Source organism: Schistocerca nitens, chromosome 4, assembly GCF_023898315.1.
Source record: "Schistocerca nitens isolate TAMUIC-IGC-003100 chromosome 4, iqSchNite1.1, whole genome shotgun sequence".
NCBI classification, from domain to species: Eukaryota; Metazoa; Arthropoda; class Insecta; order Orthoptera; family Acrididae; genus Schistocerca; species Schistocerca nitens.
The window spans coordinates 900,103,409-900,123,154 of record NC_064617.1 but is presented as its reverse complement, the minus strand read 5'-3'; the positions used below and the strand labels follow the sequence as shown (position 1 = coordinate 900,123,154).

Sequence of the window (19,746 nt, the reverse complement as noted above, 5' to 3'; positions counted from 1 at the left end):
GTCTGACTTGTTTGTATTGAAAGAGTTTTGTTTCTTTTAATCACATCTACATTATCATGTCCAAGAATTAACTTGGCCACAGACATATTGCTGTCTTTGTATATAGCAGTAAATGCCGTCAGTGAAAAACAAAGGCAGAGAGTAGATCTCCGAAAAGAATTTTTATTGTGAAAACACTGGTGTTTTTGGTTTTATTGTTGAAAAAATTGTTTAAATGATGGAAAAGTATTGGGAAATCTTACTAATATTTTGAAGCCAAACAAGTGTAAGCAGTCAAGAATGCTGTACAACCAAAGCAATTACATTGCATATTTTCATTAAAAAAAAAAAAAAAAAAAAAGATTTAGAAACTCTTATCAAAAAATTTTATTGTTTTTAAGGATAAGTTGACAATAGTACCCATCAGTTATTTATATGTAAAAAAATCTGTTTTCACAGGAAGTTAAATCTCCATTCATCAACAGAAAACACATATTATATCAACAAGTCAGTGATAAAAAATATATGTATATGTATATGTTCACATTTGTTATTTATAAAAATATGTTAAGTCTTGATTTTTTTCAAATAATATCACAACACTGCAGCAAGCAGAGAGTATGTATACAAAGAAAGTGTCTGTGAATGATAGAACACTTCTATCCTTAGTCTCACTTTTGAGAAGTTGGTCTACTACCACTGCAGGTTTCTTACTCAACCCTGTAAGATGTGTCACATTGAGTGCAAGACTTATTGGTCCTGCCAAGGTGTATGTATTATACTCTGGTAACATCTTGTGCAATTTTTGTGATGTCCTTGCAATCCTTTTCTGTGCCATCATACTCTGGAAGAGATGAATAAGGAACTAAATTTTGAGTGTAGTTAGGAAACTATCAAATGTAGAATCATACTAATACACTACAAAATCTAGGAATAGTTAACACGAAAGCCTTCTACAGATTAATATTTTAATTTTTCTTTTATATAATGTGCAATTTAGAGCAAAATAATAATTTATGTTATTAACTAAATTTCAGTGCAACATCATGTCATCAAAGTTTCCAGACACTGCACACACTAACCAACATTACTTCTTTCAGCAAATAATGTGGTGTGTGTGTGTGTGTGTGTGTGAAAGAGAGAGAGAGAGAGAGAGAGAGAGAGAGAGAGAGAGAGTGAGTGAGAGAGACCTTCAGCGTACTGGACAAGGGAGACCTTGTCAGTGCAGATGCACCATTTCCCAGTCACCAGGCTGCCTGTGTCATGTCCCCAAACAAACCCAATCCAACCTCTGCAACATCTGAGTCCATCCCTATACAACTCTCAAGCCCAATCCCTTGCCACAGTGATCATGTCCCTGTAAAAGACCCAGGTGCAAGACCCTGCCCAGTCCATCCACCCAGCATTTTGTATTTCAGTCCTGTCACAGGCTTATCCTTCCGAACTAGAGTTTGGGCCATATGTGAAAGCAGTTGTGTCATGTACCAGCTCTGCTGAAATCACTGCACAGCTTTTTATATTGGTACGACCACCAACGAGCTGTCCACCAGGATGAATGAACACAACCAGAGTGTGGTCAAGAGCAAAGTGGACCACCATGTGGCACAACATGCACCTGTACATGACATGCTTAACTTCAGTGGCTGCTTTACAACCTGGGCCATCTGGATCATTCCATCCACCACCAGCTTTTCTGGACAAAGAAGATGGGAAATATCCTTACAACAGATTCTCCTCTCCAGAAATTATCCCAGCCTCACCCTAAGGCAACCTTCTATCCACACCCCATCCATCCAAGGAGTTTCTGCTCCCTCTGTCCTATCACCTCCTTCCAATTCAGGCCCCCTCACCCTCATTGTGCATTGCTCTCTCTGGCCAAGCAGTTCCAGGCACTCCACTCCAGAACCGCACTGTTGCTACGGTCGCAGGTTCGAATCCTGTGCATTTTCCTTCCTTTTCTGAAGAAAGGCTTTGGTCAAAAGCTATGTGTAACAGTCTTTTTGCTGTGGCTGTCTGCAGCTCAGTGCTGCATCTTTATGGTATCAATCTCTCCTTTCCATAACTGCTAATATTCCAACCTGGACTTTCCATTGCTTAGCACTGAAAGAAACTTTGATAGACAGGGACCACTTGTGTGATGAAATGAAATGAACATATTATTTCACTACTGTAATAAGGGAACACACAAATTTACAAAGACTGAAGGACTCAAGCATAAGGAAAAAAATAGTTAAATACATGTGTGTGTGCATGGGGATGGGCGCATACACATGCGCGCACTTGCGCGCGCGGGCATGTGTGTGTGTGTGTGTGTGTGTCTGTGCACGCATGCATGCTTGCGCCTTATACAGGGTGTTACAAAAAGGTACGGCCAAACTTTCAGAAAACATTCCTCACACACAAAGAAAGAAAATATGTTATGTGGACATGTGTCCGGAAACGCTTACTTTCCATGTTAGAGCTCATTTTATTACTTCTCTTCAAATCACATTAATCATGGAATGGAAACACATAGCAACAGAACCTACCAGCGTGACTTCAAACACTTTGTTACAGGAAATATTCAAAATGTCCTCCGTTAGCGAGGATACATGCATCCACCCTCCGTCGCATGGAATCCCTGATGCGCTGATGCAGCCCTGGAGAATGGCGTATTGTATCACAGCCGTCCACAATACGAGCACGAAGAGTCTCTACATTTGGTACCGGGGTTGTGTAGACAAGAGCTTTCAAATGCCCCCATAAATGAAAGTCAAGAGGGTTGAGGTCAGGAGAGCGTGGAGGCCACGGAATTGGTCCGCCTCTACCAATCCATCAGTCACATCTGTTGTTGAGAAGCATACGAACACTTTGACTGAAATGTGCAGGAGCTCCATCGTGCATGAACCACACATTGTGTCGTACTTGTAAAGGCACATGTTCTAGCAGCACAGGTAGAGTATCCCGTATGAAATCATGATAACATGCTCCATTGAGTGTAGGTGGACGAACATGGGGCCCAATCAAGACATCACCAACAATGCCTGCCCAAACGTTCACAGAAAATCTGTGTTGATGACGTGATTGCACAATTGCGTGCAGATTCTCGTCAGCCCACACATGTTGATTGTGAAAATTTACAATTTGATCACGTTGAAATGAAGCATCATCTGTAAAGAGAACATTTGCACTGAAATGAGGATTGACACATTGTTGGATGAACCATTCACAGAAGTGTACCCGTGGAGGCCAGTCAGCTGCTGATAGTGCCTGCACACGCTGTACATGGTACGGAAACAACTGGTTCTCCCGTAGCACTCTCCATACAGTGACGTGGTCAACGTTACCTTGTACAGCAGCAACTTCTCTGACACTGACATTAGGGTTATCGTCAACTGCACGAAGAATTGCCTTGCCCATTGCAGGTGTCCTCGTCATTCTAGGTCTTCCCCAGTCACGACTCATAGGCTGGAATGTTCCGTGCTCCCTAAGATGCCGATCAATTGCTTTGAAAGTCTTCCTGTCGGGACACCTCCGTTCTGGAAATCTGTCTTGATACAAACGTACCGTGCCACGGCTATTGCCCCGTGCTAATCCATACATCAAATGGGCATCTGCCAACTCCGCATTTGTAAACATTGCACTGACTGCAAAACCACGTTCGTGATGAACACTAACCTGTTGATGCTACATACTGATGTGCTTGATGCTAGTACTGTAGAGCAATGAGTCACATGTCAACACAAGCACCGAAGTCAACATTACCTTCCTTCAATTGGGCCAACTGGCGGTGAATCGAGCAAGTACAGCACATACTGACGAAACTAAAATGAGCTGTAACATGGAAATTAAGTGTTTCCAGACACATGTCCACATAACATCTTTTCTTTATTTGTGTGTGAGGAATGTTTCCTGAAAGTTTGGCCGTACCTTTTTGTAACACCCTGTATAATGTGCAATTTAGAGCAAAATAGTAATTTATGTTATTAACTAAATTTGGGGACCATAAAATGAAACAATAGAGATACACAGTAAATGTTCAGTGTAGCTGCCAGGGTTCACCATTTGCAGGTTGGCTCTTATCTTCTTCCAATTAAGACATTTGCAATTAAAAGGTTGTTCTTAAAATAGATCAAATGCTTTTGTTTGACAGTGTCAGATTTCAATGGGCCACACTGTCCTATCACATCTCACTTTTCTGGCTTTGCTGTTTCTCACTTCACCATAACATGATGAACTGTCTACCAAGATATACTCAATCCAGTCACTCATACTCAATACCCAAGAGGAACATATATTCCTAAATAGGTGCTGCATGGTACTAAATCAAATGTATCAAAGAAAGGGTATAATTTGTATGCTCCTGCTGGTTGTGATGAAGAATGTCATTTGGTTCAAAGTCGCTCAATAGATTCGATATATTTTATAGAAACCTGTAACCAACTCAGTTGTGTATAGTAGTAGTTCCCTTAATCTTTTCTACTGCTTTTCAACACTCACACTCAGTCACTCACTCACACACACACACACACACACACACACACATAATTTTAGTGATCTACTAAAAGAATGTTTGAATAGGATTAGAAGAGACACATGAAGTGAAAAGTGAAAATTTACTATTAACAAATCTACCAACTTCCTTGTTATAAAGCTATAAAGAAGGTAAAATAATCCTTTGTTGCTGGAAAAAAATGAAAATAACTTTTTCAGTTTCAATGGTCTTGATGTCGTTGTGATGAACTGAGATTTTTATACTTATACATTGTGGCATGCTACTATAACCTTTTAGTATGTTTATCTACCAGGGCTGACTGTCACACAAGAGGGGGGAAATTTGTAACTCAGACACTGAAATGACACTTAGTTGTGTTAAGTTTTACAATTTCAATTATTAATCATTTTGCAGAAAAAAGCTATAAGTTCAGTAATGACTCTTTCACCCACCACTGAATCGGCATTATATTGAACATTTCTGGCAGATAAAAACTGTGTGCCAGTCCAGGATTTAACTGGGAACCTTGCCTTTCCTGCGTAACATTTTTACTGACTGAGTTATCTAGGTAAAAGTCACAAACAACACTAACAGCTTTACTGCCACCAGCTCCTCTCCTGTCTTTCAAATTTTGCAGATGTTCTCCTACATACCTTTTGGACTAATACTCCTGGAAGAAAGGATACTGTAGAGAAATGACTTAATCATAGCCTAGGGAATTGTTTCGAGAATGAATCTTTTACTTGGCAGTGATATGCAGGAGAACTTCTGTGATGTTTGGGAGGTAGGAGTGAGGTACTGGCAGAAGTGAATCTGAGAGGACAGGTCTGAGTCATGCCTGGATAGTTCAGTTAGAAAGAACAAGTCCCTGTTCGAGTCCTGGTCTGAGTCCTGGTCCAGTATGTAAATCTGCCAGGAAGTTTGAAAACAGTGTACACTCCCTGCAGAGTGAAAGATTCATTATGAAAAGAATTCCCTAGCTATGTATAGCCATTTACCTGCAACATCCTTTCTTCCAGGAGTGCTAGTCTGATAAGTAAGCAAGTAAACTTCAGTAAAATCTGGAAAGTAAGACAGCTACTAGTGGAAATAGAGCTGTGAGGGTGAGTACTGAGTCATTCCTGCATAATTTCAATATTTGCCACTGTCTGCTAAAACATTTAAAATTAATTGTGTACCTGTGGTCAAAGAGGATAAAGAACTAGAAGCTTCTGCAATGCCTTCAAAGTCATAGCAACATGTGTGGTCCAAATTGTCAGAGAATATTTTCATATCAATTTCTCTTTTGTGTTTTTCTATTATATTTTTTAATATTTCTTCAGAATTCTGTTGAATCTCTGAAAATTCTGCAAAAAGAAAATGAAATTTGAGAGGATAGCATATTATTTTGTATTGAAGAAATCGTATTTGTACTCCATAACATATATTTGTTCCAGCATTATTGTAATAATGCTACTCTCTCTCTCTCTCTCTCTCTCTCTCTCTCTCTCTCTCTCTCACACACACACACACACAGAGCTATTGTTTCTTCTCAGCATTGCTGCCTGATTAAAGTGAGGTGTGGATGATATAGATGTATAAAAGATGTGGTTTTAGAGGGGAGGAAGAATCATATATTGTGAAAGATTTATGGATATTCTGGGGGCCGGGTAGGGGCTGGTGTGTGAAACATTATGGGAATAGAACACAGGGAAAGTCAAGCAATTGAAGTAAGAAAACAAAATAAGGAAAGGGTGATATATATGAACACAATGCAGTAAAAAGTAACAAGAAGGGTGTGAGGCTGGTGTGAGGGCAAGGGGGTGACATAACAAGGAAATGGGATAGGGAGCAGGGTTGGGTAGAGGGCAGGGAATGATGGAGACAGGTGGCAGATGAGTCACAGCAACAGATGGTATGTTGCAGGTACAGTTTTTATTTTCACAAGTTGCAGATGGCGCAGGTTGTTAAGAAGCAGAGCAATTTGCTTTGCAAGTAGATGATGTTAGTTGCTCCTCCACCACAACTTGGTGATGGTAATACATCTGGCTACATTATTGGTTTGTGGCCATATCGGTGTAACCAAGTGCACTGAGTGCTTTAAAGTTCATAGGTATTGTGGCTGCTTGTGCACATTGCCCTAACTACAATGCCACAGGCAATGCTAGCACGAGGGCTGGAATATGAGTGGTGTATTGATGTTTGGCACAGGTCTTTCAGCTGTCTTCCTCAGGATATGACAGTTTGGACTGGGAGCTTAAAGCTGGGTAGGCATATAGATGGCTATGAATGTTATGTATGTTGTGTGGATGATAGAATATTGCATTGAAAGATGTAGGAAGGATAATGGGGAGGATATGTTCATTTAAAGGGACAGTCAGACAATGTAATTTAGTTTCCCAGTCCTTGGTGGATAGTGGTGATGAAGAAGGGGCTATTTTGTGGTTGGTCAGCAGGTGTACAGTGAATATGGAATGAACATATGGATATGGTATGGGATAATCTCTTTTCGGAAAAGATGAGAAGAGTAATGTCAATATGCAAAGGCCTTTGTAAAACTTTCAGCATACTAGGAGGATGATTCTTTGCTACTGCAGTTAATGCATAATGCATCTGTGGGTGACTGGTCTATATTTTTTAGTGCTTTATAGTTGGTAGCTGTTGAAATACAAGCAATTTTTTGAATTTATTTGCAACATGCTCCATTGCAGTATTTGTAATACTACATGTACATACTTGTGTGTGTGTGTGTGTGTGTGTGTGTGTGTGTGTGTGTGTGTGTGTGTGTGTGTGTGTGTGTGCGTGTGTGTATGTGTGTGTTGAGTGTAATGTAATGTTCGTGTTGTATGATGATGATGATGATAATGGGAGAAGGTAGAGGGTGAAACCCAGTGCAGGCACATAGCCTACTCTTCGTGAATAGCACCAAGGAGGCCGCTGATCTTAACTTCCCCATTCGAAGGACAGATCATCATCAACAGTGTCACATACCCTCACTTTGTGAGACACTGTGGAGAGGTTTGGTATTTAAACTAGGACATTGGTACAAAGTCTGATGTTCAGGAACTTTACACCACCACCTCTCCTTCCCTTGCCAGCCAAATGCTGATGATGAAAAATTTTTACACCACCAGGATTCAAACTGTCATAGCCCCAGGTCAAGCACCACTGCACAAGTGTGTATGAATGACCTTGGCCACAGAGGTAGGTTACAAGCATTGTTTGTGACTGGCTTTAGTGTGAGTGTAGGTTCTTATGTACTCATCACTGATATGGGTGTCCATGTCTAGGAAGCTCACTGACCTGATGGTAGAAGGTGAACAATGAGAGAAAATGTGTTAATGAGGGTCTGTTGTCCTTAATCTGGGACTAGATCATCATCAGTAAATCTGAAGAAGGCACAGGATTTAGAACTATGAGTAGCTAGTAAAGATTCCCCTAGATGGCCTTTGAGTGGAATGGCGTAGGAAGTTGCAGTCTTGAGTGCGCAATGGAGTGCAGTAGATGTGACTGTAGGTGATGCCTTTAAACAAGTTGAAGTTATGGGTAAGCCATGATTACGAGGGAGGAGGAGATAAAAGTTGAAAATCAGCTGAATAAGTTAGAGTTGGACTGTGACATGAATGGGGATGTTAGTATAAATTTAATTTTTGTATACATTTAATTTCTTAGAATCAAGGAACAGATTATTAGAACACAGCATAAGTTTGTTAACTTTGCAGATAAAACCATATTTTTCTAGAAAAGTAATTATATGCATTGGCTACAAAAAAAAGTCTGGCACTTCTGTAGAATAGAAATTACATGTGACATCTAAAAATCTTAGAGGTTTTGTACATACTGTGCATTTCCACTGATTCTGTAGGCCCAATCTTGTCAACATATATTTTCAATTCTTTCATGCTACAGGAGACTGTGTCGTCTTTCCCTCCTCCTTCATCAGCGTGAAATATCACATTTTCTTGAACATCATTCTTTACTTCAGTTGTTTCATGGGTACTGCATTGATATTTGTATCCAATGAACATTGCACCTAGCACTGCAAATCAAATTTATTACACTATGTTTATTAAAAACAGATCTTAAATAAAAATAAAAGCAGTAGTTTGATCAGATACATGTATGAAGAAGTCAGAAAGGTGACTAGGGATTGAGATGTATTTGCTCTTACAATATACTAAAAAGTGTTTAAAGCCCTACATGTATACATTTTGTTGTTATAAGAGCATGTGAAGGACTTTGCTGCAACAAAAATCATTTCTCACCACAATTCATCAGTTTTGTTAATACACCATTAATTCATGTATTCTGTTTTAGTCAGATTATCTTTTTGCTTCTCTCCATTGTCTTCTTGAATGGTTATGCTTTTTCTCATTTCATATTGTTCATACACATATCATTTTCCATCAATCCTATCATGAAAGGGACCTTGTATATGTGGGTTGTATCAAACTATACATTCATGAACTGCTCATGGGTACTCAGGTAGGTGTGTCATGTAGATGGTGCAGGCTAAGTAGATGTGGAGATAAACAAACATCTCCCATTTCTTGACTGCTGGTTAAATGGAGACCAAATGATGTGCTATGGTATAACATTTACTGAAAGCCAATGAATTGAGATTTGTCCTTGCACATTTTCAGCTGTCATAAGTCCATCTGAACAGACCTCTAAAAGCTCAAGGGTACCAACTGACCACCGTGTCTTCCTCAGCCGAGTTTGAGTCTCGGTCGGGCACACAGTTTTAATCTGCCAGGAAGTTTCATGTCAGCGCACACTCCACTGCAGAGTGAAAATCTCATTCTGGAAACATCCCCCAGGCTGTGGCTAAGCCATGTCTCCGCTGTATCCTTTCTTTCAGGAGTGCTAGTTCTGCAAGGTTCACAGGAGAGCTTCTGTAAAGTTTGGAAGGTAGGAGACGAGATACTGGCAGAAGTAAAGCTGTGAGTACCACGCGTGATTCGTGCTTCGGTAGCTCAGATGGTAGAGCACTTGCCCGAGAAAGGCAAAGGTCCCGAGTTCGAGTCTCGGTCGGGCACACAGTTTTAATCTGCCAGGAAGTTTCATGTCAGCGCACACTCCGCTGAAGAGTGAAAATCTCATTCTGGAGATTAAGAAGTGATTCCAAAGTGTCACAATTCCCCTAGAAAAGGTAGATTGAAGTTGTTTAGTAAGAGCAAGAAAGTGTGTAGAAAATAATGAATTTACCTTAAGAGAAACAAGACTAAAACCCTCTAGTCTGCAGTCAAAATGTTGAGCACTACACACTTCTTCCTTAGATTTCTAGAATAAAGTTAGTGGAGCTTTTGTAGAGTTTAACAACAGTATGCCATTCACTGCTAAATTAATACTCAGCACTAATCCAAGAGATATCTCCAAGTTACATAATTATGAGAACAATACACAATACATTTAAGTCTGGGTTTGAGTTCTATTTTGGTGCACAGTTTATATTTTTTTGCAAGCAAACACTTTACTAAGAGGAAAAGAAGTTGTTTGAGAAATTTCTCGATTTCTAAAATCAAATTTGTAATTATATGATTCCTGGTCTGCATTTTTTAATAAATTATCTTCTTATTTAATAAAAACAATCTTACCAAAGAACAAGACAGCTGATGATAGCAACACAATCAGAATCCATATACCAAGAGAAAATGTGTTCCTCTCTTGTAGAAATCCATGCCTTACACCTTCTGCATCATCAGGGCAAACACACTTGTAACTAAGTTTTGAGTGTTGATAGAGACATTTTCCACTTTCGGGATTACTACAAATGTCAGCTCCTGGTTTCAAAGTACTGCTTTCACTGCCACACCTAGTAACAGAGATAAAACAATGTTTGTCCAAAATATGAAAATGACATCCAAAGGTGGAGTTTATGCTACAAAAAACAAATTATAATGATATATCCATATAAATAATCTGAAAACCTTTATTTATGTTACATTAGAATTTGCTAAAGTATGGTACTCATATTCTTGTGAAAACTTTTAAGATAATCTATTAGCTAAGTGGAAATTTCTCAAATATTGTTGGATTCAAGTTGCTCTAAATGTATTTTGCTTCTGACGTCTCACTTCACCATATTAAAACTTCCAGGTCTGTTGTGCTCACATTTGATATCATATGTGTAACGACCTTATGTATAAAATGATCTATGTGTATGTACCGAACTTTCAATTAAACACTTCTTTTTCTAATAAAAATTTCAGATGCAGTCCATATGTACTTCTCCAACACTGTAATTAGCTCTGTGTCACTCATAAATATCCAGACTCTAGAAACAGCATAAAAAACTTTTAAAGCAAAATATTAAGACCATGTTCTTCTGATATAGCAACTGTTCTCAGCCATATATTTAATGTATCACTTTCATGATTTTTTTTCCAGACAGGCTAAATTTTTCTATTGTTAGACCTCTCTTTAAGAAAGGTTCTAGGACAGATACTAATAGCTTTTGATCCCTTTCACTATTAAGTGCCTGCTCAAAAGTGTTGTAAAAGATAATATTTAGAAAATGGTTGAACAAACCTGCAAATGTAATATTTTGAGGCAGTCTCAATTCAATGGCAAGGTTTCACCTACCCATTTTTTATGAACTGTCTAAGACCTTCAGTTGTACAGATCACAGGATACTACACCCACATCTATATCCACATCCTGCAAACGACTGTGAAGTGCATGGCAGAGGCTACATCTCATTACACCTGTTATTAGGGCTTATTCCAATTCCGCTCACATATTGGCTGTGGGAAGAATGAGTGCCCAAATGTCCCAGTGCACACTGTAATTAATCTAATCTTGTCTTGACGGTCTGTATGGGAGTGATACATAAGTGTTTATAGTATATTCTTAGATCTGTCACTTGAGGGGAGCTTGAACACCCTATGTCAACAATGTTAAATTGATACTTGGCTTCTCTACATTTCAGAAATCACTGCAGCAATGGACATAGAACTTTTGCAAATGGTTCAAATGGCTCTGAGCACTATGGGACTCAACTGCTGTGGTCATAAGTCCCCTAGAACTTAGAACTACTTAAACCTAACTAACCTAAGGACAGCACACAACACCCAGCCATCACGAGGCAGAGAAAATCCCTGACCCCGCCGGGAATCGAACCCGGGAACCCGGGCGTGGGGAGCAAGAACGCTACTGCACGACCACGAGATGCGGGCGAACTTTTGCAAGAAATTACACATTACATATTCTGATTTAAAAGCATTGCATTTCAGTCATTGGTTTGAGAAATACAATACTTCAAGTACACTAGTGTTCAAAATTAAAGCAGCAAACTGCTATATCCCTGTCCTGTGTCTAATACAAGATATAATCATACAAACAGTCTACAGGTGTCATTACAATCATGTTCTGCATGGAAGACGGCATTCAAATCAATGTACAACTACACCAGCAATGACTTCAGGGCACCTGTCAAGTGGGGGTAGTGCTTGAAGGGTAGGCCCACATCCGCAGTTGCTGTGTACACAGTCACAGACGGTGCAGTATGGTACAGAGAAGACGTCTACAGACTCTCTGCTGTGGAGGGCCACAGAAAGAATGGAAGCGGGAGAGTCTCAAACTGTTGTGGCCTGATGGCTTAATGTGAACTGTTCTGTTGTTTCTCGGATGAGGCAACAGTGTATAGAGACCGCAACTGTATCCCAGAGACCAGGAAGGGTCGACCATGTGTGACATCAGAAAGAGTGGACCATTATTTGCCTGTAAAAGCATGATGGTACCGCCTTAGTACTGCACTGCCACTGGCATCTGACCTCACAACATCCCCTGGATGTGTTATAGTGAGGCAAATGGTGCACAGAAGGCTTCAGCGGAGTGGCTTTTATTGTTGGAGACCTGCTGTCTGTTGACCTCTGTAATGTCTTCAAAGAGGGTAAAGTGTAGAGTGGAGATGTCAACATGCTACTTGGACAATCGAATGGTGGGCCAATGTTGCTTTCACAAATGAGTCTCGATTTGGTCTGGAAGCAATTCTTGACAGATTCACACTGAAGGGCAGGTGGAACACAGTTTTGGGACCCAAACATTATGGAAAGAGACTGATATCAAGGAGGATCTCTAATGGTGTGGGCAGGGATTATGCTGAATAACCCTTCATGAAAATTGTACAGGTGAATAAGTAAGATTTAATCTCCTGAATTGAATCTCAATTAACATGTCTGAGACGCACTAGGGAGACAGGTTGCATCACATCAGCATCCCCCAACAACTCTCCAAGACTTGTGAACAGTGCAGCAGGAAGAATGTGCATTATTGCCTCAACATGAAATTGACGACATCATTCACAGCATGTCCCATTGTTGTCAGGCCTGTATTGGTGCCAGAGGTGGTCACACCCCGTACTGAGCACATTAACCAGTTGACAGAATGTGTGTGCAAATCTTTTAAGTTGGGAAAAAATGAAGAACATTTTCGTCTACTGTTATACGTGTTGCAGTTGATAACATTCCATGTTCTTTACATTGTTTCTACTTTACTACCTCCTGTTTACACTGCTTTGTGGCAAAAAGAATACAACCTAGCAAAATTTCTGTTTGTTGCTTTAATTCTGGGCATCAGTGGATATAGTTAAAATTTTTTATAATTTTTTTCACTCTCTCCAAAATAGTTTTAATTATATTTGGCATTATGTTTTTATTTTAGTTCGGGAGACTCAGTATATCCATGTGTCAGCTTCATGAAAATTTGAATATTCTACTCAAGTTCTTTCTAAAATTTGGTGAATAATGCAAGTAAAAGCTTAATTTTCAGAAACAGCTTCTAAAATCTGAAATGACTAAAAATTATTGAATATATGTTGTATTTCTTTGTTTGTACTATCTCAGACACACCCTGTTCAGTATTGTGTATCACCCTTTTAACCATTTTCCATGGATCTCATTTTTTTCTATCTTCTATATTCCCTAGTGATCATTTCTGGTGCACACTGTGCTTTATGAATGTGAACTGTGTATTTGTAAAATTTCTCTGGTGCTGTTTTCTCCAGGAATAATTTCTCATATACTGTAGCACTTTCACCTTACTAATGTCGTTATCATTAAAAGCAGTAGTAGCATCACAGACTCCCCATTTGAGTGCCTCCTCCCAACCAAAACTTTTTTGGTATGTGAGTCCATCTGAGATTGTTGAAAGACACGTTTGGATTCTTATGTAGACACATTTTCAAACAGTTGGGATGTGCCCAAGCTTTGTAAATGGGTTTTATGACTTCTATAACTGCTGTCGGGATGGAATGTTTCTGGTTGTATGAAGTATTTGAGCACTGGATGTTGTGTTACTTGCATAATGAATCTGGTCCGTGAGGGCGAAGTTGATGTAATGGTTTGCCATCTGACAGTTTGTGGAGAAGGTGGTCCATACTTATCAGTATTATTCCTGATCTCCATCCTCTAGTGTTGTTGTATTCCGTTAATAATTTTGACTGCCAGCCTACCCCTTATAGTTTTAGCCTCAGAAAGTTTCTTGTTTCTCAAACTTAGTTTCAGCTTCCTCAGCCTGGTGCCCATCCTCTTCTGAACATGATCCACAGATTCCAGCTCTGTGATAATATTATCATCTTAATGCTGAGTACTATTACATTTGCTTTTGCATCCCCGTCCTCTAAGACACTTGAATAACAAACACCCATTTCACTCATGGCTCGACTCAAAATTTCAGTATATGCAGAGCCCTCCATTTCACCACTTGTTCCTTCATGGTTCCTGTCACAGATGTGAACTACCTGTTTCAATCATTTACATTCATAACAATGTTTTTTCAGAATCTGAAAGTCAACCACCTTCTGGTGTCCACACTGGTCATCATAGCAAAAGAATTCTTTGAACTCGTACATACTACATGGGTTTATATTATGAAAAACTACTATACTGTTTTCAACAGTGCTATCAATACAAACAAAATAATTTTGCTGTTGTAATACTGCAATCCACAGCCTTCTGCATAAAGAATTATATTTTTTTTAAAATCTTGAAGCTATGCTTCAAAAATATTCTAAATAGTAAGTTTATAAGTGGTTGTATATCAATTTCTTAAGGAAATTACAAATTTTATAATGGGATAAAAATGTAAAAAACTTTTTTTCTGTTCTAACTCCCCTTAAAGTTGGTTTTAGAAACTGTCAAAGTAGGTTTTCATGGGATAGTGTCTGCCTTCAAGAATCCACCAGTTGAGTTCTTTCAACATCTCCATGACACTGTCTCCGTTAGTCTTATTTGGTGTGTGTCCAACACACAATATTCTAGGATGGGCTGCACAAGTGTTTTGTATCCAGTCTCTTTTGTAGACTATTTGCATTTCCCTGGTATTCTTTAGATGAACCACAGTCTGCCACTTGCTTTACCTACAACTGCGACTGTGTGATCATTTTATTTCATATACCTACAAATTATTACACACAGGTATTTGTGTGAGATGACTGGTTGCAGATATGTCTCACTGGTATTATAGTCATAAGCTATGTTTTTGTTTTGTGAGGTGCACAATTTTACATTTCTGAACATTTAAAGCAAGTTGCCAGTCTTTGCACCATTTGAAATTGTGCACTTTGAAATCTTATCAAGATATGTGCAACTTCTTTCAGGCACTACTTCATTATAGATAACTGTGTCATCTGCAGAAAATCTGAGATTACTATTAATATTATCCAAAAAGTCATTAATATACAATTTTTTTGGAATAATGTATTAGTGGTTCACTTCATATTTAACATAGGAAACAGAGTCTCACTAGATAGCTCTAAGAATGGGTCTTGGGTACAGTTCAGTATATGAAAGGGTGATTGTTAAAAGATACACTACTCATTTTTTCATAGTTTTAAGAAAAACAAAATAAACTTATTTTCTAGTGTGTTATTAAATAGTGCTTTGCAAATTTTACATATTAAAATGTGTACATAGATCTACAATCAGTTACAGTGTTGAAGCATAACACCTGATAGGAAACCAGAAAAAAATATTTTACCTTGTTGACTTGCATACCTTTTAATTCCCCAAAAAATTTGAAGCATGTTTTTGCTTCAGGCAAAGCAGATTTTTATTAAACAGTAATATCTGTTAGCACATATTACAAACACAAATAGTTGATGAATATTATTGCATTACAACAACTTGTATTTCTGAATCTTATTCATTATCATTGTGAGAAACAGAAGCTACTGGCCACTGTAAAAGTAGATCATAAAAGCCTTTGTGTTTTTCTACAATATATGGCATAACTTTCTTTAAGTCTTTAAGTCTTCAATTCTGCAATTTTTGATGGGTATTTTTCCTTGCAGATAAGCTTCTTTACTAAGTAAAGATACTTCATTAGTTTTCTTGAGGATAAAAGTATTCAAACTTTGAAAACCATCTCATCTTATGTACTCAGTTGTTTTCACAATACCTTTATGCTCATGAGAGTATTCAAAATAATGATATTTTGAAATACTACATTGTGCTATTTCATTTCTTGAAAGTGTCTTGTTTCAAGACAGATTAATGAATTTTTGTAATAAATGGGTCATCAAGTAAGTTAAATATGTCTACTTGTGTCTGTATGTGTGTGGATGGATATGTGTGTGTGTGTGTGCGCGAGTGTATACCCGTCCTTTTTTCCCCCTAAGGTAAGTCTTTCCGCTCCCGGGATTGGAATGACTCCTTACCCTCTCCCTTAAAACCCACATCCTTTCGTCTTTCCCTCTCCTTCCCTCTTTCCTGATGAGGCAACAGTTTGTTGCGAAAGCTTGAATTTTGTGTGTATGGTTGTGTTTGTTTGTGTGTCTGTCGACCTGCCAGCACTTTCATTTGGTAAGTCACATCATCTTTGTTTTTAGATATATTTTTCCTACGTGGAATGTTTCCCTCTATTATGTGTGTTTGTGTTTGTGTTTGTTTGTGTGTCTATCGACCTGCCAGCACTTTCATTCGGTAAGTCACATCATCTTTGTTTTTAAATATATATTTTTCACACGCGGAATGTTTCCCTCTATATATATATATATATATATATATATATATATATATATATATATATATATATATAAAACAAAGATGCCTGTGTCCATTCATGCGAATGGACAGTTTGTTGCTGGTCATTCCCACATAGAATGCATCACAGTGTAGGCAGGTCAGTTGGTAGATCACGTGGGTGCTTTCACACGTGGCTCTGCCTTTGATCGTATACACCTTCCGGGTTACAGGACTGGAGTAGGTGGTGGTGGGAGGGTGCATGGGACAGGTTTTACACCGGGGGCGGTTACAAGGGTAGGAGCCAGAGGGTAGGGAAGGTGGTTTGGGGATTTCATAGGGATGAACTAAGAGGTTACGAAGGTTAGGTGGACAGCGGAAAGACACTCTTGGTGGAGTGGGGAGGATTTCATGAAGGATGGATCTCATTTCAGGGCAGGATTTGAGGAAGTCGTAACCCTGCTGGAGAGCCACATTCAGAATCTGATCCAGTCCCGGAAAGTATCCTGTCACAAGTGGGGCACTTTTGTGGTTCTTCTGTGTGAGGTTCTGGGTTTGAGAGGATGAGGAAGTGGCTCTGGTTATTTGCTTCTGTACCAGCTCGGGAGGGTAGTTGCGGGATGCGAAAGCTGTTGTCAGGTTGTTGGTGTAATGCTTCAGGGATTCCGGACTGGAGCAGATTCGTTTGCCACGAAGACCTAGGCTGTAGGGAAGGGACCGTTTGATGTGGAATGGGTGGCAGCTGTCATAATGCAGGTACTGTTGCTTGTTGGTGGGTTTCATGTGGACGGACGTGTGAAGCTGGCCATTGGACAGGTGGAGGTCAACGTCAAGGAAAGTGGCATGGGATTTGGAGTAGGACCAGGTGAATGGATATGTGTGTGTGTGCGAGTGTATACCTGTCCTTTTTTCCCCCTAAGGTAAGTCTTTCCACTCCCAGGATTGGAATGACTCCTTACCCTCTCCCTTAAAACCCACATCCTTTCGTCTTTCCCTCTCCTTCCCCTCTTTCCTGATGAGGCAACAGTTTGTTGCGAAAGCTTGAATTTTGTGTGTATGTTTGTGTTCGTTTGTGTGTCTGTCGACCTGCCAGCACTTTCATTTGGTAAGTCACATCATCTTTGTTTTTAGATATATTTTTCCTACGTGGAATGTTTCCCTATATACAAAGATGATGTGACTTACCGAACAAAAGCGCTGGCAGGTCGATAGACACACAAACAAACACAAACACACACACAAAATTCAAGCTTTCGCAACAAACTGTTGCCTCATCAGGAAAGAGGGAAGGAGAGGGAAAGACGAAAGATGTGGGTTTTAAGGGAGAGGGTAAGGAGTCATTCCAATCCCGGGAGCGGAAAGACTTACCTTAGGGGGAAAAAAGGACAGGTATACACTCGCACACACACACATATCCATCCACACATATACAGACACAAGCAGATCCTAATCCTACTCCTACTCCTAATGATCCAACTCCCCAAGACACTATCCAAATTGAACCCTGCCTGGAACAGTTCCGTCCTCCGTCACAGCGGGACCCACCTCCTCTTCCTCAAAATCACCCTCTCCAAACCTTCCAGGAATTTCTGACTTCCAGCCTTGCCTCTCAATCCTTCTTAAAAAACCTTAATCCTACTCCCAGCATCACCACTGCTGAAGCCCAGGCTATCCGTGATCTGAAGGCTGACCGGTCCATCGTCATTCTTCCGGCGGACAAGGGTTCCACGACTGTGGTACTTGATCGTCGGGAGTATGTGGCTGAGGGACTGCGTCAGCTTTCAGACAACACCACATACAAAGTTTGCCAAGGTAATCCCATTCCTGATGTCCAGGTGGAGCTTCAAGGAATCCTCAGAACCTTAGGCCCCCTACAAAACCTTTCATCTGACTCCATCAACCTCCTGACCCCACCGACACCCCGCACCCCTACCTTCTACCTTCTTCCTAAAATTCACAAACCCAATCATCCCGGCCGCCCCATTGTAGCTGGTTACCAAGCCCCCACAGAACGTATCTCTGCCTACGTAGATCAACACCTTCAACCCATTACATGCAGTCTCCCATCCTTCATCAAAGACACCAACCACTTTCTCGAACGCCTGGAATCCTTACCCAATCCGTTACCCCCAGAAACCATCCTTGTAACAATTGATGCCACTTCCTTATACACAAATATCCCACATGTCCAGGGCCTCGCTGCGATGGAACACTTCCTTTCACGCCGATCACCTGCCACCCTACCTAAAACCTCTTTCCTCATTACCTTAGCCAGCTTCATCCTGACCCACAACTTCTTCACTTTTGAAGACCAGACATACCAACAATTAAAGGGAACAGCCATGGGTACCAGGATGGCCCCTTCGTACGCCAACCTATTCATGGGTCGCTTAGAGGAAGCCTTCTTGGTTACCCAGGCCTGCCAACCCAAAGTTGGGTACAGATTTATTGATGACATCTTCATGATCTGGACTCACAGTGAAGAAGAACTCCAGAATTTCCTCTCCAACCTCAACTCCTTTGGTTCCATCAGATTCACCTGGTCCTACTCCAAATCCCATGCCACTTTTCTTGATGTTGACCTCCACCTGCCCAATGGCCAGCTTCACACGTCCGTCCACATGAAACCCACCAACAAGCAACAGTACCTGCATTATGACAGCTGCCACCCATTCCACATCAAACGGTCCCTTCCCTACAGCCTAGGTCTTCGTGGCAAACGAATCTGCTCCAGTCCGGAATCCCTGAAGCATTACACCAACAACCTGACAACAGCTTTCGCATCCCGCAACTACCCTCCCGAGCTGGTACAGAAGCAAATAACCAGAGCCACTTCCTCATCCTCTCAAACCCAGAACCTCCCACAGAAGAACCACAAAAGTGCCCCACTTGTGACAGGATACTTTCCGGGACTGGATCAGATTCTGAATGTGGCTCTCCAGCAGGGTTACGACTTCCTCAAATCCTGCCCTGAAATGAGATCCATCCTTCATGAAATCCTCCCCACTCCACCAAGAGTGTCTTTCCGCCGTCCACTTAACCTTCGTAACCTGTTAGTTCATCCCTATGAAATCCCCAAACCACCTTCCCTACCCTCTGGCTCCTACCCTTGTAACCGCCCCCAGTGTAAAACCTGTCCCATGCACCCTCCCACCACCACCTACTCCAGTCCTGTAACCCGGAAGGTGTACACGATCAAAGGCAGAGCCACGTGTGAAAGCACCCACGTGATCTACCAACTGACCTGCCTACACTGTGATGCATTCTATGTGGGAATGACCAGCAACAAACTGTCCATTCGCATGAATGGACACAGGCAGACAGTGTTTGTTGGTAATGAGGATCACCCTG

The 19,746-nt window shown here is 40.4% G+C and overlaps 1 protein-coding gene across 1 annotated transcript in view; it reads right to left on the bottom strand.

The window, feature by feature from the left end:
• Positions 1–534: 534 nt before the first annotated feature.
• The window catches only part of LOC126252086 (neural-cadherin-like), an 83,573-nt gene continuing 64,361 nt past the window's right edge, over positions 535–19,746 (bottom strand). The window contains exons 12-15 of the mRNA XM_049952942.1: positions 10,030–10,247; positions 8,274–8,471; positions 5,632–5,799; positions 535–823 (exon numbers count right to left, since the gene is read on the bottom strand). Coding sequence (XP_049808899.1) covers positions 756–823; positions 5,632–5,799; positions 8,274–8,471; positions 10,030–10,247 — 652 coding nt within the window. The 3' untranslated portion in view covers positions 535–755. The remainder of the gene's footprint in view (positions 824–5,631; positions 5,800–8,273; positions 8,472–10,029; positions 10,248–19,746) is intronic.